Source organism: Equus quagga, chromosome 15 (assembly GCF_021613505.1).
Source record: "Equus quagga isolate Etosha38 chromosome 15, UCLA_HA_Equagga_1.0, whole genome shotgun sequence".
Taxonomy (NCBI): Eukaryota; Metazoa; Chordata; class Mammalia; order Perissodactyla; family Equidae; genus Equus; species Equus quagga.
Window position 1 is genome coordinate 94,086,650 of NC_060281.1, and position 20,681 is coordinate 94,107,330.

General features: G+C 65.5%; 2 protein-coding genes across 2 annotated transcripts; one reads left to right on the forward strand and one right to left on the reverse strand.

Moving 5' to 3' along the window:
• The first annotated feature begins 1,640 nt into the window (after positions 1–1,640).
• On the forward strand, positions 1,641–17,253 carry ZDHHC8 (zinc finger DHHC-type palmitoyltransferase 8). Its single transcript, XM_046640917.1, is given in 12 exon segments — positions 1,641–2,177; positions 8,976–9,097; positions 9,268–9,425; positions 9,502–9,674; positions 9,855–9,957; positions 10,384–10,475; positions 10,597–10,738; positions 10,924–11,044; positions 11,118–11,227; positions 12,428–12,625; positions 12,627–13,429; positions 14,631–17,253. Coding segments are annotated over 12 exon segments (2,655 nt in total). The 5' UTR covers positions 1,641–1,716; the 3' UTR covers positions 14,803–17,253.
• A 725-nt stretch (positions 17,254–17,978) lies between these two features.
• On the reverse strand, positions 17,979–20,337 carry CCDC188 (coiled-coil domain containing 188). Its single transcript, XM_046639324.1, has 9 exons — positions 19,804–20,337; positions 19,540–19,647; positions 19,287–19,391; positions 19,092–19,148; positions 18,930–18,989; positions 18,747–18,811; positions 18,510–18,567; positions 18,247–18,296; positions 17,979–18,165 (listed from the first exon to the last, which is right to left on the reverse strand). Exons 1-9 carry the CDS (start codon positions 20,335–20,337, stop codon positions 17,979–17,981), a joined length of 1,224 nt encoding a protein of 407 aa, XP_046495280.1.
• Positions 20,338–20,681: the final 344 nt, after the last annotated feature.

The following is a 20,681-nucleotide window of genomic DNA, read 5'->3' on the forward strand; positions in this document are numbered from 1 at the left end:
GGTGGGCTCCCTGTGGCACAGAAGTGATGGTGAGCCAGAAGTGAGGTGCTGATGGTCTTGAGGAAGGACCTTTCCATTCCTGCAGGTTGGAGAAGCTGTGCTCCCCTTTCCTGGGACCTTAACTCCCTGGGAGAGGGTGCCCGGGCTAAGGCTTAGCAGCAACGTTGGTGCTGAGGCCTCCTGTGGCCTCGCTGGGCGCACCTCACCTGAGACCCACTCTACCAGGCAGTCTGCAGGGACTTAAGGAGGAAGTGCAAGTACCTGTCTTCCATGACCAGCATTTGGCACTCTCTATGGCTCTCAGCCATCCTGGTGCCCCGACCCAGAGCACAGGCCGAGTCAGGCCCGGTCCCAGGGCTCAGTACAGTGGGGAGCCTGCTGGGAGGAGCTGGGACGTGGGCCTGTGGCCTCTGTGTGCTGGGCTGCAGAAGGGCAATAGCAAGGGCAAGCCCAGTTCGTGTGCGAGGCACCTGCACCTTGTGTCTGCAGGCTCCAAGGCGCCCTGAGGGCTGCAGCAGCTCAGGCCCGAGGTTAAGGAGGTGTCTGCTCCACGTGGAGTCTGCTCTTTGCTTATCTTTGCACCCTGAATCCTCTCTGGTGTCCCACACCTCCCCCTGGTGTTAGGGCCCCTTTCGTGTGCTGGGCCTCCTAGAGTGGACACCTGCGGGGCAGAGGCTACAACTAGGGTGTTGTGGGAGAAAGCCCATCATCATATCTGCTGTCATTCAGCCACATTAACGTCCTGGTCCCGGCTCCCGTCCTGGGTTCCTTAACAGCAGCTCACAGCCCGCAGCCTGCAGAGCTGGGGCAGAGCCTTCCAAAGGCCTATGTCAGGGCAAGGAGGGGCCCCCGGGCCAGGAGGCGCAGGGCCTGCAGTGGTGGTCCGTGCCACATGGGGTTCTGGCCACAGAGGAGCGGATGCCTGGGGTGGCAGGGCGAGGACCCCACATGGATCCCCATGCTGGGTGGGGCTCCTGAGTCAGAGCAGAGGCGCCTGGGGACGAGTGGAGGACAGAGATACTGGCTGGTCCTCATTGGGGAGGCTGTAGAGCTTGACTGAGGTCCCACCTCCCAGAGGTGCTGTACTGGCTCCTCCGCCAAGGGAGGCCACCGCCCAGCCAGTCCCACCCACGCCCTGGTCCACCTTAAGTGGTGGCTGCCGTGGCACCAGCGGGTGGGATTTTCTGTGGGAGGTGGGCCTGCCCAGGGGCCTATCCGGGCAGGGCAGGGTGCCTGGGCTTGCATGGGGCACTCCACCTGCCTCCAGGGGCTGCCTGGCCCTGGGTCCCCACCCACATACACTCCCAAGCCTGCGCAAGGGCCAAGACCCGGAGGACCAGCGCCCCTGCCCCTTAGCCAAGTGGCCTGAGGGCGGCGAGGTGGCAGGAGATAATGAAGGTGCCCCTACAGTGTCACACCCCCGCCCTCGGCTCCAGATGGAGGGCTCTGGCCCTGACTGGGACTAGCATGGAGCAGGGGCCATGGCCTGCCCCGCTGAGACACAGAGGGGTTTAGGGAAAGGTCTGTGCAAACAGGCCCAGGAGGGGACCAACATGCCACAGCGCCAGGGCCTGGCCTTCACTAGGTGGTGGCCCAGGGGGCAAGGCCTGCAGGACTGCGACGTCTGCGTAGCTTCAGAGAACCGCGGGCGCTCGCCTGCCTGGGCACCAAGGGGAGGAGCGGCTGCCGGTCCCAGGGTCCTGATGGCTGCGCAAGATGCCGGCCGAGCTCTGCCGCGCACCGGGCCGAGGGGGCTTAGGGGCTCCAGCGCGCCGCCTGCATCCCGCCGGGAGCGGCCGCGGACCGGTGCGTGGGGCGGCCAGGCCCGGGTGCGTCCTCCGGCGTACCCGGCCCCGCGCCCCGCCGCGACCCCCGCGCTGCTGGTCCACCTTAAGGGGCGTGCTGACATCAGCGCGCCGCCGCCGCCGCCGCCGCCCGAGGGGTGGGATTTCCTCCGCCGCCGCCGCTGCCGGGCCTGCGCTGCGTCCAGCCCGCCCCGCCCGCCCCCGGCCCGACCCCGGCCGGCCCCGCCCGCCCGGCCCCGGGGAGGGATGCGGCGGCGCGGCGCCCAGGATGCCCCGCAGCCCCGGGACGCGCCTCAAACCCGCCAAGTACATCCCGGTGGCCACGGCAGCCGCGCTGCTGGTCGGCTCCAGCACCCTGTTCTTCGTGTTCACGTGAGTCCGGCCCGTCGCCGGGGGCACAGGCAGCCATGGCCAGGCCAGAAGGGGCAGGGGCTGGGTACAGCAGTGGCTACGACCTGGTGGGACTAGGGGAAAGGGGCCAGCGGGCTGGGCAGGGCAGGGGGCACCAGAGCTGTGGGCGACATGAGCCCCCACCCTTCGCTGAGGCTGAAGTCATGAGTGTGCCCATCCTGGGGCAGCAGGGACAGGTGAGTCCTGTGTGTGGGGACAGCAGGCACCTCAGGAGTGTGCCAGGCAGGTCCTGGTGGGGGTACTGGGCCTGGACAGGGGAGTGTGTGCAGTGGCTGCCCAGGGTGTGGCTGCAGCCCTCCCCTCCCCGCAGGCTGCATGAGGGGACGTGGGCTGCCCAGAGCTACCAGCGCTCCCTGCAAGGAGCGAGGGTGGCTCTTGGGTCCCCTCCCAGCTCTCTGGCCCTGGGCCAGAGCCATATTGTTCCCACGTAGGTGTGGCCTGGCCCGGCTGCCACGTGCCTGCCCCACAGCTGCTGGTGACGCTGGCCTGGCAGTGCCCTCCGCCCTCCCTTGACCTCCTTCTCAGGAAGGCCCAATGGTCAACAGCTGGTGGGCCCAGGCCAGGCCGCACCCACGGACACTGGCCATGGCCGGCACTGGGACCCTTGAGGCAGAGAGCAGGCAGGGCCCTGGGCCCTGGGCCCGTGCAGCCCTGGCTTCTGCACCTGAGATGCGGAGTGGTGTGTGGATGATACACTTCCTCTCCACGGTCCTGGGGGCCCCCCCAGGGCTCTTTCAGCCACAAGGAGGGGTTAGGGGCTTCAGTATGCAGATCTGTGACCACCCTCCCACACACACACAAGTCCCAGGCAGAGACACTGCCCAGGTGACCAGAGCAACTACCACTTAAGCCTTCCTGGGGACCTGAGGCCTCTGGGGTGGCCGCAGCCAGTGGGGTGTCGGTTCCAAGGCGGGTCAGCCTGAGTGTGAGTGAGCGCGGAGCAGGGGGGGAGCAGCTGGCCTGGCACCCTTTCACCTGAGCGAGAGTGAGGGTGGCAGCCATGAGGACGACGGGGCTGACTGGGTGCCTGTGGAGGCAGAGAGCGCTGCCTGGAGGCCGGGCTGGGGTGGGCGCAGCAGGCCGCCAAAAGCGTGTTTGAAAAGGGCCTGTGTGGATCGGCTTATTTCAGGCTTTGGCAAGCAGGCGTGTTCTCGTCGCTCAGATGCTGCTTGCTGTGGGGCACAGAGGAGCAGGACGGTGGGCAGTGGGCACTGGGCAGGGGTTGAGGGGGCGTCCCGCTGGGTTTCCTGGAAGGTGGGTCCCAGCCTAGTCCTGGCCTGGGGCTGAGCTAGGATCTTAGGGGTCCCGGCCCTGCCTCCTAGCAACTTGGCCTCCACTTGCCAGGCCTGATGTCTCACTCCCCAAGTGCAACTCAGCGTTTTCCTTCTGACTTTCCAAGTAATACATGTTCTCTATCAAGAACTTGTAAAATGCAAGAAGAAAATTTAAAGAGAAATTGAAATCAACCCCGCCCCAGAGAGCCCGCCGTCTCTTCTCCTCCTAGGCTCTCCTGGGCCCCACTGGAGTGTGCTTGTCGTGAGCCCTTCCTGTGGGGTCAGAGGGCCCTTATGTAGCTGTCCTGTGAACTTGACCCACCTGCAAGTGGCGGGCACTGAGGCTGCTACATGATGCCAAGGGCCAGCTCTCCCTTCCTCTGCTCTCACAGCTGGGCTCTGGGTTCAGGGACACCCGTGCCACCAGAAGCAGGGTTCCCTGGGGGCACCTGCGTCCTGCCCTGCTGGGGACCAGTCTACCTGGGAGAAGGAGCTGTGCATGGCCCGCGGCAGGGGGCTCCAGGGGCACGAGCCAGGCTTCAGGTGCAGCGACCATCTAGCCGGGGCGCCTCACTCGCTGCCTGGAACAGGGCTTCCCCACAGCCCGACCCGGAGGCCACATTCCCTGGGCTGAATGGCCACTGGGGTCCCTGGCTTGCCTCTGCCCTGGCCCTGCTGGGCTCCTTCGAGGCAGCCGGCTTCCTGAGGACAGGCTCTGCAGGGCGGCCATGCCCAGCTTGCTGATTCCGGGCAAGCAGGGGCCAGGCGGCTCCCTCCTTGCGACCAGCCTCTCGTCACCTGGACACCCACACTTCCACCCTGTTTCTGGGTCCAGGCCTGCTGCAGCCTCAGAACATGCCAGGAGGGAGCAGCCCCTCTTCTGCCCTCCACCCTGTCTGCGGGGCCCCTGACTTCTGCCTTCTCTGACTTTGCGCCTTGGACTTCACTGATCCTGAGTGGCCCCAGACCCTCTCTCTGCGCTCAGGAAACGTGAGCTGCCCGCTATGGGGCAGGTCCATTCAGGCAGTGGCTCCTGGTGTCATGCAGGGTGGAGAGCCCCAGGCCTGGAGGACCAAGGACCCCTCCTGCAGGCCAGCTCACTGAGGGGGCTGGGAGCACCAGGACATGCCGACATGTTGCCAGGAGAGACTGGGGCGTGGGAAGGATGCCCAGAAGTGAGGGCATCCCCCTCTGAGGATGGGGAGCACACCACAGGACAGGTTCCCAGGGGCCCTCCTCCAGGAAGCCTTCCTGGGCTCCTGGTGTGGTCATGTCCCCCTGGGCCCCAGAAGCCCTTCACATTATGGCTCAGCAGCAGGCTAGGTCAGGTGCTGGGTGCAGGGCTCCCAGAGCCCCCAGGCCGGGCCTCTGCCTCTGCCCTTCCTCCTTCCAGAGCTACTTTGCTGACTGATGAGGACGCTGTGAACGTCAGAGGGCCGCGGCTGCTTGGTGGGATGGGACGCCTGGGGCCGGACTGAGGCGTCTCGTCTCTGCCCAGGGCCAGTGGGCTGACTTCTGGGATGTTGAGGCTGGTCCCCAGGATGAGCCCTCGCCATGCTCGGAGGCCTGGACAGGCCATAAGACCCAGCCTGGGACAGTGGGAGCTCCAGCCCAGGACCAGGCCTGCCTGTGGCAGGGCCGGGTGGACAAAGCTGCTGGCAGGGGCTGCATGGGGAGGGGGAAACTTGGTGTGTGCCCTGCCAGGACTCGCTGTGTGTGGGCTGGGATATCCCTGGCCCCTGAGCCTGTTTCCCCATCTGTTCAGCTGTCTGTAGGCATTGGATGGGTGGGTGCATGTGGCCAGAGGTCCCGCCTGGCATGATCAGGGAAGAGTGGCCGCAGACCCTCTGGTCCTGGGTGCCCCCGTGTGTGAGCATCACTCTCAAACACAAACGGTGTTAATGAAGAACTTGATTTAAATGAAGACATCTGAGTTAAAGTTTTCCATCCCACGTTTAGCTGTGTTGTGCATGCTCCCCCTGCAGAACCCCCCCCACCCCTGCTGGGTGGTGTCTCCCTGCCGGCCTTGACCTGGGTGGTGCCCATGGCAGTGGCCTTGATGCTGGGGAGGTGGGGGCTGTCGAGGGAGGAGGGCTTGGAGCCTCAGAGCTGGGCTGACCCCAGGCCTGCAGTGCAGCTGCAGCCAGTAGAGAGTGGCTGACCCCTGCCTGGCAGGGCAAGCCGGGAGTATATGGTCCCCTGGGTGGGTGTGGAGTGTCATCCCTGTGGGCAGAGGGGCCCTCTGAAGCCTAGGTGTGAGGTGGCCTGAGCAGTGCTGCGTGTGAGGCCTGGCCCCTAGGCTTGCGTGTCTTCCATGTTTTCATGCTTGCCCGTCCACAGGGAGCATAGGGGAGTCCAGAGAGGGCGTGCAGTGGTCAGTGGGAGAAGGGACGTGTCTGCGTCTCTGTGTTCACGTGTGCATATATCTGTGTTTGTGCATGAATGAAGGTGGAGCTATGCCTGTGTGTGTGTGTGCCAGCATGTGCACAAGTATGCATGTCTGTACACACAAATGTTCGTGCATGTGTCTTTCATGTTGACACATGTTCGCTTGTGTTTGTGCACATGTACCTTTTGTGTGTGTGGGTGTCTGTGCATGCTCGTGCACTGTGCACATGTGCATTCACACATGCATGTCTCGGAGCATGTTGGGGGTGTCTGTGTGCACTGTATACGTGTGCAAGCACTTGTCCCTGCATGTTTGTGTGGGCATGCCTGTGTGTCTGCATGTGCCTACATGTGCTCTTTCATCTTCTCTCACTTAGCCATTTCCTGAGGTAGCTGAGTTCCGGGCCCTGGCAGCATTGGCCAGTGAGCCAGTCCTATTAGGCATGATCCAGGCCCGGGCCCCCTTACGACACAGCCTGGTGGTAAAGGCCACCTGGGGGAAGTTGAGGGGACAGGAATGCATGGGAGTGCCTGATCCTGGGTCTGAGTCAAGCCTGGGGGACTGGAGACCATGGCCAGAGGGACAGTGGCTCAGGCCTGGTCAGAGAACCCGACCCTCCAAAGCCTGCCCGACACTGGTTACAGCCCCACCCAGCCTCTCTAGGATGCGCGGCCCAGGCACGCAGATGGCTGTGCTCACGCTGGACAGAGGCCACCCCGTGCCTCAGTGCAAGCACGGCCCAGTCACAGTGCAGATTTCCAGATGTGGCCCCGTCGCTGCATGGTTGCTGTTCCCCCAGCCCCAGGCATCTCACCTGGGGATGCTGTCTAGCCCATCTGGCCTGTCTGTGGGGTCGCTGAGGCTGAGAGAGGACAAAGCAGTACCTGCCGCCTGGGCCCGTGGGAACTCTGGTCAGGGCGGGGGGTGCTGCCCGTGGGCTTTAGTCCCTGCCTGCCTGTGAGCTGGCCCGATCCCAGCTCAGAAGCAACCTGCCCTCAGGCCGTGGGCGTGTGACAAGCCACTGATATTTGCTCTTTCTCTGTAAAATGGGGAGGTCAGAAGTACCCCGCTGCAACTGGGAGGGTGGAATGTCTGGTCCACTGTGCAGGGCTGTTGGGCAGCAGGCTAAGGGTACTCCCCAGCAAGAGCTGGACAGCAATGGCGGACGGGGCCCACCCTCCAGCCTCCCCCACATGTCCTCCTGCCTTCAGTGCCTGCCCATCTGCTGCACCCCTTGTCTGCACGTCCACCTGTCCTCAGCCGGTCCCAGCGCTCCCGGGCCCCCACAGCCCCTTCCTTTCCCAGAACAGGCTGGACAGGGCAGGGCCGTGAGGTCAGAAGTGGCCTGTGGACAGCACAGCCATGAGGACCCACATTTGCTTTGATGATCTTCTGTCAACTGCTTGAAATTCTTGACACTTTTGTAACAACGGGCCTGTGTTTTCATTTTGCGTGGGTCGTGTGTCCAGCTCTTCTCAGAAGGTGCTGTGGGGAGCTGGTTTGCAAGGCCTGAGTTGGGTCTGCAGTGCCCATGTCTCCCTGGGTCCGGGGGTGCCTGCTTCTCTCCAGGGGGTGGCTCCACCTTTGCAGAATGGCTTGGCTCAGAGGCCACAAACACACATTAAGCATCATCTGTTTGCCAGGATGGACAGTGTGGAAGGTGTCTGCGGGTGGGCACTCGGGGCTGCCTGGGCAGGGATGGCGGAGGAAGACCCTCCTGGCAGGTAGAGGGACCCCATGTCCTCAGGCCGTGTAGCCACCTCCACAGCGGGTCCTGGAGAAGAGGAATGGGTGGCTCCCGGCCCAGCGAGCATGCTGCCGTGGGAAGCATACTCTTTAAATAGCCTCTCGCCTTCCACTAAAAATAGGAAGTTCTGCTGCCGTGGAGGTGGGGCTGGGGCGGCAGGGCTGGCTGCTGGCCAAGGCAGGCGTGGGTGCGCCAGCATGGCCGGTGTGCGCTGGGGCGGCGGGCAGGGCCACGGGCACTGCTCACCCTGCTGGCAGCCATGACACCCTGTCCTCCTGATCGAGTCTGCTCAGGGGGATCCCCACGGGCCCCCCAAGTCTGCAGAGAGCCTGGGTGCCCCCTGCTTGTCACAGAAGCTGTGGGAGAGATGGAGAGCCTGAGGCCAGAGGAGATCCGTGGGAGGAGAGTGAGCAGACTCAGGAACCCACTGCAGGCTCAGGGCAGGGGGCCACAGGCCATGTGCCCAAGAACCACGGGTCTCCACAGAGGGGGCTCTCGTCGGGTCCCATGAGGGCTGAGGAAGACGCTTTCTGGGGCAGACCATCCACTAGGGAGGTGTGCAAGCCCCTTACAGGGAGCCAGGAGTCTGAGAAGGCTTCCTGGAAGAGGGGGCAGCCTGAGCCAAGTGCTGAGGGATGGTAAGGGGTGGTGAAGGGGTAGGGGCATCGTGCTTTTCAAGAGTCTCTGTGTTCCGCACTGCCACGTGAGGAGTAAGGTGACAAACCAAAACGAAGGGGCTGCCTGGGTGGGGATGTGCCCGGGGCCCAAACCCCGAGACTGTGCCCCTCAGGGGAGCCCCCCTTCCTTGGGGCCCCCCACGCCCCAGAGTCTCCCTGGAGAAGGGGCCCTGCCAAGCCAGGGACAGGTCTGGGTGAGGGGGAGCGGGCTCACTTCCTGTCCTGGGCTCCTGCCTCCAGTCTGCGTCCTCCCAGGGCGGGGGGCCCGGGAAAGACACTGGGCTGGGGTGGAGGAGGCGGCTTGGCTCTGGCCGCTCCTCTGAAATGCTGTGACCCCGGGCCTCCGTTGAGCATCTCTGCACCCCACTTCCCCAACTGTGAGCTGAGAGTTCTTAACAGCCAGCGGGGTGTGGCCAAGGCCAGAGTTGGCACACAGGGAGCCTGCACACTGTCACGACACGCACAGCGCCTGGTGGCTGCGCACAGGAGTGGCGGGCCTAGGGGCAGAGGCCTCCCAGGGTGCCCGTGGCAGCAGTGGCTTCCCTGACTGCCACGCTGACCACTGATGGTGGCCTCAAAGGCCCAGCGTGCACACACGTGGCCATGCCCCTGCATCCCTCTCACCCACTCGCCACACCTCCAGACCCAGCTCTGGCCTGCTGTCCAACGCAGGTGCCCATGGTTGACGCGAGCTGTGTCCCCAGCCATTCCCGTCTACAATGGCATCATCTTCCTCTTTGTCCTGGCCAACTTCAGCATGGCCACCTTCATGGACCCTGGCGTCTTCCCCCGAGGTAGGGCCCTGTGCTGGGGCAGCTCATCTGCTCACTTTCACTAGAGTGTGAGTGGCTGACCTGGGAGGGCCTTAGGGGAGGGGGGTCCCGGTACCTGGGCTGGCAGATCGGGGAGAGGCTCTTCTGCCAGGGAAGTCACTTTCCTGCTGCTCCCCGGCCCCGGCTCACAGCGGATGAGGACGAGGATAAGGAGGACGACTTCCGGGCCCCCCTGTACAAGAACGTGGATGTGCGGGGCATCCAGGTCCGTATGAAGTGGTGCGCCACCTGCCACTTCTACCGCCCGCCGCGCTGCTCCCACTGCAGCGTCTGCGACAACTGCGTAGAGGTGACCGCCCTGCCCCGCCCTCCCCCTGCCCCTCCCCCCCGCCCGCTGTGCGCCCTGATGTGCTGCTCCTGCCCAGGACTTCGACCACCACTGCCCCTGGGTCAACAACTGCATCGGGCGTCGCAACTACCGCTACTTCTTCCTGTTCCTGCTGTCGCTCAGTGCGCACATGGTGGGTGTCGTCGCCTTTGGCCTGGTCTACGTGCTGAACCACGCCGAGGGGCTGGGCGCTGCCCACACCACCATCACGTATCCTTGGCCTGACCACACTGACTTTGGTCCCCATGTTTTACAGGGGGAACCGAGGCTCAGAGGGGTGGTCGGCTGCTTGGGAGTCCCAGGGGGTCGTTTGCCCTTGCTGGGTGGGCAGTCTGTCCACAGGCACCTGCTTCACGTTCTTGCCCACGGCTGTTGGCCTTAACTGGCCAGCATGGCTGTCATGTGTGTGGCCGGCCTCTTCTTCATCCCCGTCATTGGCCTCACCGGCTTCCACGTGGTGCTGGTCACTCGGGGGCGCACCACCAACGAGCAGGTGCAGACCCTGAGTGGGGCCATGCGGTGATGGGGATTGGCGTGGGAGGATCCTGATGGGCCAAGAGGGCCAGAGCTGCACAGGGACCATGGCGGGGTCGGGGCAGGGCTGCAGGAGCCCTCTGTCTGTGCAGCTTCAGTGGGGGGCTCTGCCCCTGGAGACCCCAGGTGGGGTTTGGGGTATAGGGCTGTACCTGCCCTGTCCCCCTACTCACTCCCGCCTGCGGACACTGTGGCCACCAGTGACTCAGAGCCCAGAAATTCAACAGCTCCCTGCAGGGACAGGCCTGGGGTGACCTGGGTGGGGTGCCCTGGGCTGACCCTGCCCAGCCTGCCCTGAGAACCCCAGCTGTCCCTGTCTGTCCTCCTGCCCACCTTGGCCTGGACCCTGGGTGGCCAAGTCGGCTGAAGGGTCCCGTGTCCACAGGTGACGGGCAAGTTCCGAGGGGGCGTGAATCCTTTCACCCGAGGCTGCTGTGGGAACGTGGAACATGTGCTGTGCAGCCCCCTGGCGCCCCGGTGAGGCTTGGGCGGGGCTCAGGGTTGGCAGCTGCAGATCCTCAGCTTGGTCCACCTCTGCCCTTGGCAGGTGAGGCCAGCAAGGTGGCCCTGGCCACTGACCCCCCTGCTCCGGATGCAGGTACGTAGCAGAGCCGCCCCGGCTGCCGCTTGGCGCGCGCCTGAAGCCACCCTTCCTTCGACCCGAGCTCCTGGAGCGAGCCGCACCGCTCAAGGTCAAACTTAGCGACAACGGGCTGAAGGCCAGCCTGGGCCGCAGCAAGGTGGGGCCCTAGGGTGGGGTGTGGGATGCGGTGAGGGTCAGACCGCTGGAGACAGGGAGCAGGCAGGTCGGAGGGGCCTAGAAGGGAGGGACTGGAAAGATCCCCAGGATTCTCCAGATGAAGTCCCCGGTTAAGCCCCGCCCCTCGCCCGCACCCTCCCCACCACTGACCACGCCCCCTCCCAGTCCAAGGGCAGCCTGGACCGGCTGGATGAGAAGCCACTGGACCTGGGGCCACCGCTGCCCCCCAAGGCGGACGCCGGCACATTCAGCGGCGACCGGCAGACCCCACGCCCAGGCAGTGCTGGTGAGGTGGGGGCGGCCAAGCGGGGTGAGGGGCACGGACTGACCGCAGCCTGACCGAGGTCCATCACCCCCAGAGAGTGCCCTGTCGGCGCAGAGGACCAGCCCCCCGACACCAGCCATGTACAAGTTCCGGCCCGCCTTTCCCACGGGTCCCAAGGCGCCCTTCTGCGGGCCCAGTGAGCAGGTGAGGCCTGGGCGCACCCCGGGAAGCCCCGCCCCGCCCCGCCCCGCCCTGGGAGGCCCCACCCCCAGAGGCCCTGCCCCGGGACGCCCCTCCCCCAGGGGCCTTGCCCCTGGGGCTCTGTCCCAGAGAGCCCGGTGAGGGCGTTGGTGGCATTGCCGCTGGCGGGGTAGGGGCTGCCCCCAGGATGCCTGGGACTCCACCATTACTCCCTCGGCAAGGCCCAGAAGGCTCCAGAAGAATCTGAGATTGTTTGAGAAAGCTCGTTTATTTTCCCTGAGTTGTATGAGCTCTCTGTTCACTGTGGAGCCGTTGGCAGCCTGGACAGCCTGACGAGTGATCCAGAGCCCTGAGCATGCCCCAGCTGCCCCCTCCTCCACAGCCCCCTCAGAGGCAGGCCTGCAGCTGGGCCAGCACACCTAGACTGGGGAGCTCCTTCCCCACGACAGATGTCCTGTGTGCCACCTGGCCTCTTTGGCTGCTGGGCCGGGCAGTGAGTCTGGGCTTTCCTGGCCCCAAGAGGAGTGTCCATTAGCCCTTCTTGGGGATGGGGTGCTTTAGGTGCCATCGCCCAGGTTGCCTCCTTCCTGGGATCATCCTGGATCCCATGGAGGGTCCTGCTGGTTGGCCAAGTGCCCTGAGGCCACATTTGCCCTCATCCACATCCCCTCTGGGTTTTGACGTTCTGCAGGCTCTTGTCCCCAGACCAAACCCATATGCCTCAATCATGGAGATCTGTTGTGGTGGCTGCTCCTGGGCTGGGCGGGCTCTAAAGGCACTTCCCTGGGCATCTGCAGCTGCCAGCTCTGCCCTTGCACTGCAGCACCCCTGACCCTCAGCCGTGGGGTGCCTGGGAAAGCACCCTGGGTCGTTGTGTGGTTATTACGTCTCCTCGAGGTCCCCCTCCCAAGGCTGCCCCCCCAGCCCCTTTCTCCCCACTGGGGGACTGCCAGCAGGGGTAGAATGTACAGCCTTCCGTGGGTCGACATCGTCTGGGCGCTCTGCTCCATCCTGTCCCCACTTCCTTCTGTGATGGGCAAGGAAGAAGTAGTCAGGAAATAGCTTCTGGGGACAGCTGGGTGGTTGCAGCTGCCACCGCCTTTGATGTCTGCAGGATCGCAGTCTCCACGTGGGCACCGAGCACCTGGTGGTGGGCAGGGCATGACGAGTGGGCAGCGTAGACGTGTCCCCTCTCTCCGCCAGGTCCCTGGGCCTGACTCCCTGACGCTGGGAGAAGACAGCATCCACAGCCTGGACTTCGCGTCCGAGCCCAGCCTGGACCTCCCCGACTATGCTCCTGGTGGCCTGCATGCGGCCTACCCACCATCCCCGCCTCTCAGTGCCGCCGACACCTTCGCCGGCGCCTTGCGCTCCCTGAGCCTCAAGGCTGCGAGCCGGCGGGGGGGGGGACCATGTGGCCCTGCAGCCCCTGCGTTCTGAGGGTGGGCCCCCCACACCCCACCGCAGCATCTTTGCCCCCCACGCACTGCCCAACCGCAATGGCAGCCTGTCCTACGACAGTCTGCTTAACCCCGGCTCACCTGGCAGCCACACGTGCCCGGCCCACCCCTTGGCTGGTGTGGCTGGCTACCGCTCACCCTACCTGCACCCGGGGGTGGTGAGCGACCCCCCGCGGCCCCCGCCCCGCAGCTTCAGCCCCGTGCTGGGCCCTCGGCCACGGGAGCCCTCGCCCGTGCGCTACGACAACCTGTCCAGGACCATCATGGCCTCCATCCAGGAGCGCAAGGACAGGGAGGAGCGGGAGCGGCTGCTGCGCTCTCAGGCCGACTCGCTCTTCGGCGACTCAGGCGTCTATGATGCGCCCAGCTCCTACAGCCTGCAGCAGGCCAGCATGCTGCCCGAGGGCTCCCGTGGCCCCGCGCGGCGCTGCGGCTCCAGAGATGACCTGGTGGTTGGGCCTGGCTTTGGTGGTGCCCGCAACCCTGCACTGCAGACGTCGCTGTCCTCGCTGTCAAGCGCTGTGAGCCGGGCTCCGCGGACCTCATCGTCCTCCCTGCAGGCTGACGTGGCCAACAACAACGCCCCAGGGCCCCGGCCAGGCAGCGGCTCACATAGGTCGCCAGTGCGCCAAGGCCCACCCTCCCCACCCAGCACTCCTCGCTCACCCTCCTTCGCTGGCCCCAAGGCTGTCGCCTTCATCCACACGGACCTCCCGGAACCACCGCCCTCACTGGCCGTGCAGAGGTGGGTGCTGGGGTGCAGGGGCTTCCCGGCCCAGGGCAGGTGTCCAGCCGCCTTTGGGGCCTCTTGGCTGAGCACCTGTGGGTTGTCCACGAGGCCTGTGACTGCCTAGGAGGAGCAGCTTCACCTGCCTTGGAGGCTCCTGGCTGGCCCGTGTGAGGGTAGCCCAGCTCCAAGGACACCCGGCACATCCCAGGACGGGGAGGCAGGAGGATTTGCTTCTTGAGCCCAACACCCCACATTTCCTTGGCTCACACAGACTGGGTGCATGGGGGACCCAGGGCTTCTTTTTATGGGGTGATGCCACTGTCCCTGTCCAGGAGGCTGAGTCTGGGTGACATCGCCCCGCAGCAGAATGTGCCACCCTGGGGGCCGCAGCCCTGGCCCTCTGTGGGGCACACAACCCAGGGAAGCAAGGGCTGCCCTGCTCATAGATGGGAAAACCAAGGTCTGGAGGAAGCAGGTTGGTCCTAGGCCCCCAGCGGGTGGGTAACAGGATGCTGGGCTGGCTGCCTCCCAGGGCCAGGTCCAAGTACAAGAGCTGAGCACCTGCTGTGTGCAGGGCCCCACCCTGGGCGCATTAGTGTCATCAGGGCATCACCCCGGCTACCGAGCACAGGCTTGGTCCTGGGGGTAGGGTGCTGTTGTGGGTGTGAGGGCGGGGCCTGAGGCCCAGCAGGTGGCAGCTGTGCAGTGGTGAAGCAGAGACAGCCACCGAGAGTGGGAGGGGCTCCTGCCCTGTGAATGTTTGCACAGTGAGGTCAGAGATGCACTTGGTCAGTGCTAGGCAGCCGGAGGGCAGAGGGCAACCCCACGTTTTCCTCAGAGGGAGCAGGATCCCCTGTTACCACTGGGCTTCCCAGGTTCAGGCACTAGAACAGGGCCGGGCCTGGGGGCTCGGCTGGCTAGTGTCCACCTCGCCTCCCTATGCAATGGTCTGTGCTAGTGGGAGGTACCAAAGGACCAGGAAGGGGGATGATGGCCATTCTGATGTCTGTCTGTCTGTCCTGTGACAGCACAGCACCTCCCTCGGCAGGCTCTGCATCCCCACCCATTTTCTGGGCAGGACCTTCCGAGCTCAGAGGGTGGGGCTGCCGAGGGCTCTGTTGCGTCTGCGTTATCTGTCCTGTTGCCTCTGCTGGCCCATTCTGCCGTGGTCCCGTGTTCACTGTGTGCGTGCGTGTGTGTGCTTGTTTTGATGCAGGGACCACCCTCAGCTGAAGACCCCCCCAAGTAAGCTTAACGGGCAGTCCCCAGGCCTGGCCCGCCTGGGGCCTGCTGCCGGCCCCCCGGGGCCCTCCGCCAGTCCTGCCCGGCACACGCTCGTTAAGAAGGTGTCCGGCGTGGGTGGGACCACGTACGAGATCTCGGTGTGAGGACTGACCAGCACCCATCTGCTGGGGCACCACGGGGACCAGGACCCCCCAGCGGCTGCCCCCCTCCCGACTCCTCTGCCCCAGGAGCGGAGGCCCAGGCTTCGTGTGGACACATCAGCGGGAGAGAGAACTACGCCTCCACGAGCCTGTCCCTCGCCCTCCACCCATCCGTCCACCCATCTGCTCACCAGGGCACGACTGGGCTGAGGGCCACCGGGCTGCAGGATCTGTGTGTCAGTGGCCCCGCCCCATGGGTGAGGCAGTGAAGGGGTGCAGTCTGCAGCTGCACAGCCTGCACCTGTGCCCCCTGAGGTTGTCACCAGGCCAGTCCCTACCACTCCCCTTACACACGGGTCCCTATGGCCCAGAGATGGACAGAGGGGCCTGGGCCCATCCTCCTGGACCAAGGGCCCCACTGCCCGGCTGCTCCTAACCGGTTGCCTTTCAGGGACCCGCAGAAGTTTGTAGCTTGGCAAGGCCAGTTCTTCTGTGGGGAGTCCAGCCCCCAGCCCACTAGCACCCAGCTCCAAGGTTGCTCTGGGTTCTGACAGACAGGTGGACGGACAGACGGACAGCCAGCTATGGGTGGGGTCTGGGCTCCGTGTGTCCCGTCTCGCCCAGCTGGTGGGCGCGTCCCCGTGTCTGTGCGCTGAGCTGCCGTGCCTCGTCCCCTGTGTTAACGCTCGGGCCCCCCTGCCCCCCTGCCGGGAAACCCGCTTTCATTGAAGCCTTAACCTCTGCTTTATGCTCTTGTGGGAGGCGACAGGGGCAGGTGGGAGCAGACCGGGCCGGACGCTGCCAGGGGGGCCCATGAGACCAGGAGCCCCCTCCCTGCCCACCTGGAGATTCCCCACCCCAAGGCATGCAAATCCGGGCTGCCGAACCTCGGCGCCTGCGTGGGAAGCACACTGGGGAGGGGTTGGAGTTTCACCTGGCGCCAGGGACCTGAGAGTAAGCACACGGCAGCGTCCGCTTGCGTTGTGTCTGTTTTATGTTTTTATATCTACATCTATATATATATATAATTTTATTAAAAAAAGAAAAAGAGTCACTTTGATTCTTTCCTTGAGCAAGGCCAGGCTGTTGCTGCAATGTGGGGGCTCCGGGGGCGGGGGCCCGCGGGTCAGGCTCTGGGAGAGGCGCTGGCTGGCAGCCTGGGTTCAGATGTTCCGAGTAGGCATTTCTGCTGACTTAAGCCGAGCTGGGGCCCTGGGAAGTGGGGGCTGAAAAGCATGAGGTTCCCTTGGGTCCATGTCATCCCTAGCCGTTAACGGGTCATTTGGAGAAAGGCTGGGGTCGCAGCCACCCCAGGGGACCCCTGGGAACCCAAGGGCTAGGAGGAGGTGGAATGGGGGTGCATATGGGGCCGCCCATTGCTTTGCAAAGCTGAGACAGCCTGGGCAGAGCTGGGGGCTGGCCCAGTGTGGGAGGGACCTGGCCTGGCCCACACTGGGCAGTTCTGCTCCACGCTGACCCCCACCTTTCTGCTTCTCTCTCACGGGATGCTGCGGCCCGCAGGGGGCGGATCGGCACCTGCAGCCGTGGATGGGGGTGGCGTGGCCAGTCCAGGGTGCCCCCCGGCCTGCACCTGTGCCACCTTGGCCTCCCTGAGGACCACTCGACGCTGCGGGCCCCCTGGAGCCCGGCTGCTGGGGCTGTTTGCCGCCCGCACTCGGCCGCCTCCAGCCTTTTCCCTGGCCTCTTGGGGCCTGAGCGGGACGCCAAGTAGGCGGCTCTGGGGCCCAGGACAACCTAGCCCTAGGAGCCAGGCTGCCACGGACCCTGGACCTGGGCTGGGGGTCCCCTCTCCACCAGCCACACCTTGACGGACTCCCAGCCCACCGGGGCCCGTGACCCTGTGCCCACCCACCTCAGGAAGTCCCCACCTACTGCAGGCTGTCCAACACCCCAGGCGGGGGCCCTGGAGCTGTTGGGACCAGCACAGCCTTCCCGGGGTGTCATGCCATCACCCCAACTTCCCTGTCTGACCAAGCACTTTAGATGCCACTTCCTCCCCAGGGAGCCCAGGCCTCTATGGGTTGGGCTGGGGTGGGGGTCTCAGGTTGCCCCCGCAGGTCACTGCACTCCCCCCTCCCTGCACCTGACACATGAACGGATGCCTTAACCTGGAGCTACCAGCCTGGTGAGCGGTCCAGGCCCCGCCAGGGTCGGGAGGAGCCCCTGCTGCCCAGTGCGGTTCATGGACGGCTTCTGCCCTCGCCCCGCCCAGGTGGTGCTCACTCTGAGATGTCACATCCGGGGAGCTCAGAGGGCTCCGCTGTCCCCTACCCTGCAGTCTCTGGCCAGCAGGGCCTGGACGCCCCAGGGGCAGGGAAGGGCCCGCCAGCCCTTTTCCCGCCCAGGCAGTGGCTCTGTTTCTCCCACTGGGGGTGAGCAAGCCACAAAGCTATTCTCTATTGTTCTGAAGCAGATTCCCCTCGCCCTGATTTAATGCCCTAAATAAAATGTTTGGTGTTTACCTCCATGGCTCTGTCCACCAGCATGGTCTCCCTGTCCACTGAGCCTTGGGGCAGTACCAGGAGGCCAGACTGGACAGGGACCCTGGGTTGGGGAGGGGACAGGAGCAGGGGGGCCGGGGGGCGGGAAAGTGGCCAGGTGGGTGTGGGGAGGGTGGGGAGGTCTGCCAGCCAGGGACTGGGGTTACGTGAGGGGTGGGAGGTCAGTGGGCCAGCAGATTCAGGGCTGAGGGCCTCATCGCTGAGGTCCCCCAGTTGGGCCGTGCCGCAGGGATGAGGCCTGAGGACCCCTGGTGCTCACAGTGGAGACCCTCCTGTGACAACCTTGGCTCAGAGCCCTCCCGGGTGCCAGGGACAGGCTGGGGGCTTCCTGTGGAGGGGCGGCTGTCCAGTGGGAGAATGGGGCGTGGGGGCTGAGGTGGGGGCACCACCCTGAGGGACCCCCCTGTGAGATGTGCCTCAGAAGGTGGCAAAGCCTCCTGCCCCCCATTTCCATGGAAACAAGCTCACACACCACGCGTGTCACCACTATATGTCTGCAGGCCCAGCCCTCAGGACAGACCCCACCGCCACCCTTCTCCGAGGCTCCTGGCAGGGACTGTACCCGGCAGTGCGGGAGCAGGGGCCGGCACAGCTGCTGGGCACCTGGGGCTGCCGGCTGCCTGGCCTCCTCCTCCCTGGGGCCGCTGGGCCTCTGGCCTAGAAGGGCAGGAAGTCGTCCACCTCGAGGCGCAGGAACGGGCCCAGCAGGGCCCGGAGCTTCCAGACGGCAGCACGGCTCAGCAGGGGCGGCACCAGCCCCTCGAAGGGCACGGGGTCCACCACGTACACGTAGGCGGCCGTGCAGGCCAGCAGGGCACCCAGCAGCAGCCTCAGGGCCAGCAGCCTGTGGGCGGCGGCCGTCAGGGGCAGGGGTGCCGCGGGGACGGTGGGGATGGGCTCTGCCCGCACTCACGCAGCCACCTACCAGAACTGGCCTCTGAGGCCCTCGGAACATCCCAGTGGTGGCTGTGCCTTCTGCCGGGGAGGGGCCAGTCAGAGTCTGACCCGGGCAGGGGGCCCAGTGCAGTGGGCCCCTGCTCCCCTGCCCAGGACAGGCGCCTGCACCCACCCAGATGTCTCTGGTCACCTGGCTCCCAGTGGGGCTCCCGCCCTGGGGCCTCCTCCACCGAAGCCCACCTGTCTGCCTCCAGGGCGGGAGCCTGGGAGAGGGTGTGGGGTGGGGCTCACCACTATGCATGCCATGTGCTGCTCCTTCCTGGCCTGGGTGCGGCACTGGGCACGCTCCCTGGGGGGGGGGTCACACAGTCAGGAACACGTGCCGCCCGCCCCGGCCTACAACCACCCCCTGGTCTGGTGCAGTGGAACTGGAGAGGGGTCAGGGATTGGTCCAGCCCATCCTGACCAGGACCCCTGCCCCCATCCCAGCTTAGCCAGGCCCCTCAGGCCCCCAACTCTGCATGTCACCCTAGAATCTCCAGCTGAATGTCCTCCATCTGGTCTAGCACGCCCCGGATGTCCTTCTTGAGGTTCTGGGCGGCAGAGGAGGAAAAACGTGTCCTCCACCTCGATGGGGCTGCTGTGCCCCTGCCACTCGCCACCGCACCAGGCCCTGCCCCTCATCCTCTGGGTGTCGCCTCAGGGACCTACCAGGAGCCCGGTGGCCTGGTTATTCAGGGCCATGTGTACCTCGGCCACGCCATCCCACACCTGGTGGGAGGGGGAGGCCAGGTCACGCCTTGAGTTAGATCCACCATGTGCCCCACCCGCTGGGCTCCCCAGCGCCCCCTCCCACCCCAGCCCAGTGGGCACCTCAGTAATGGCCATCTTCTTCCTCTCAAAGGACAGTCGGATCTGCTGCAGCTCGTTCTGGGGGAGGGAGGGGCACAGTGTGGGCATGGGCAGGGCCCGTGGTGGTCAGCTCCCTCCTCCTCTGCCACCTGGGACTGCTGCATGGTGGACCCCCCCACCACCCACCCGGCCCCACCGCCCAGCTCCCTGGCCCACCTGGGACTGCTGCACAAAGGCCTCTTCGCCCCGGCACAGCTCCCGCCGCAGCAGCTGCAAGGGTGGCCTGTCCTCTGGGGGCCGGGGGCCTGCCTGCTCCGGGGGCTGTGGAGGAGCCAAAGGGTCCAGCCCTCAGGCCACGGCCACATCTGAGTCCGGGACTGCTCGGAGCCGGCTGGAGCGTGGTACGTGCAGTGACAGCGTGGTTGCCAGCCCCCCTCCCTCTGTCCTGCCGGCCTCTGCACGTACTCACCCAGGCCAGGGCAGTGCAGCTCGAGTGCTCCGGGCACAGGGGCAGGAACTGCTGCCCTGGCCCCAGCAGGGCTCCCAGCTGCTCCCGCAGGTCCTGGTTCTGCCTTTTCTGGGGGTGGGGCAGAGAAACAGAAGGCCCATCACAGCCGCTTGCTTCTCAGGCAGGAGACCTACGCGGTGGGGGCTGGGAACTGCCGCGAGCCCATTACACAGATGGGCTCTGAGCCCGGGCCAGCCCTGCAGCCGCCACAGGCCCCTCACTCACCAGATTCTGGTTCTCCTGCTCCAGCTGGAGGAAGGACTGCTCTGCAGGCCCCAGGGGCACACTCTGGAGCTGGGAGGGGGCTGCCCTGGGTGAGGCTGGGGTCCCTGCCCCCACAGGCAGGGGCGGGCAAGGGCAGGGTCTGGGCCCTGAGCTGGGGCCCCCTCCCCGCCTGGGGGCCCCCTGTTCTTGTCCTGAGTGCAGGGACCAGCCCCACCCCAGCCCTGCCTCCATCTGTCCTTGTCTTGCCCCCGCTGGGTCTCTCGGTCTCTGCCGCTGCATCTCTCCCTCTTCACTTCCACGAAAGCCACCCGGGGCCTCGTTGCCTACCCGGGGCACCCCGCCCCCTGCCCCTGGGGCTGGGAAAGGCCTGGCTGACTCCATTGAGTGAGTGGAGCTGAGAGGCACCAGACAGGGCCACCTTACAAATCCCTGGCAGGGTGGGTCCAAGCATCCTCCGTGGCTGCTCGAAGCTGGGGACTGGGGGCACTGGGGGTGGGAGTGGCCACAGGGGGCCAGGGTTTTCGGCCCCTCCATACCTCCCTGGGACCCCTTCCTGACCCCAGGTCCAGGCTCTGGCCTGGTCCAACCTGCCACTCTCTCACTGAGGGCTTTCTGGGTGTCACGGCTCACAGGTCTGCCTCAGGGGCGCCTGTCACAAAGGTCTAGGCACGGCCAGGGAGGTCACAATGGGCCAGGGCGGTGGCCAGAGCCAGGGCTAGTGGGACCCACCCAGGGAAGGTAGCGCCCCTGTTACTCAAGTGCCTACCTGGTCACCCTGTCTGCATGCCCCCGACCCCTCACCTGCTTGTAACACAGGTGGTACAGTCACATGGCAGAGACAAACTTGGACAGCAGCCAGGTGTCCAGCACCACCTCCC

Excerpts from the sequence above, each read along its gene's own strand:
- CCDC188 (XM_046639324.1), bottom strand. The coding sequence starts at position 20,337 with ATGGAGGGGCCGAAAACCCTGGCCCCCTGTGGCCACTCCCACCCCCAG. Across the intron at positions 19,392-19,539 it reads GCTGCACTGCCCTGGCCTGG|CCCCCGGAGCAGGCAGGCCC; the intron begins GTGAGTACGTGC and ends GCTCCTCCACAG. Across the intron at positions 18,166-18,246 it reads GGCCTCAGAGGCCAGTTCTG|GCTGCTGGCCCTGAGGCTGC; the intron begins GTAGGTGGCTGC and ends CGCCGCCCACAG.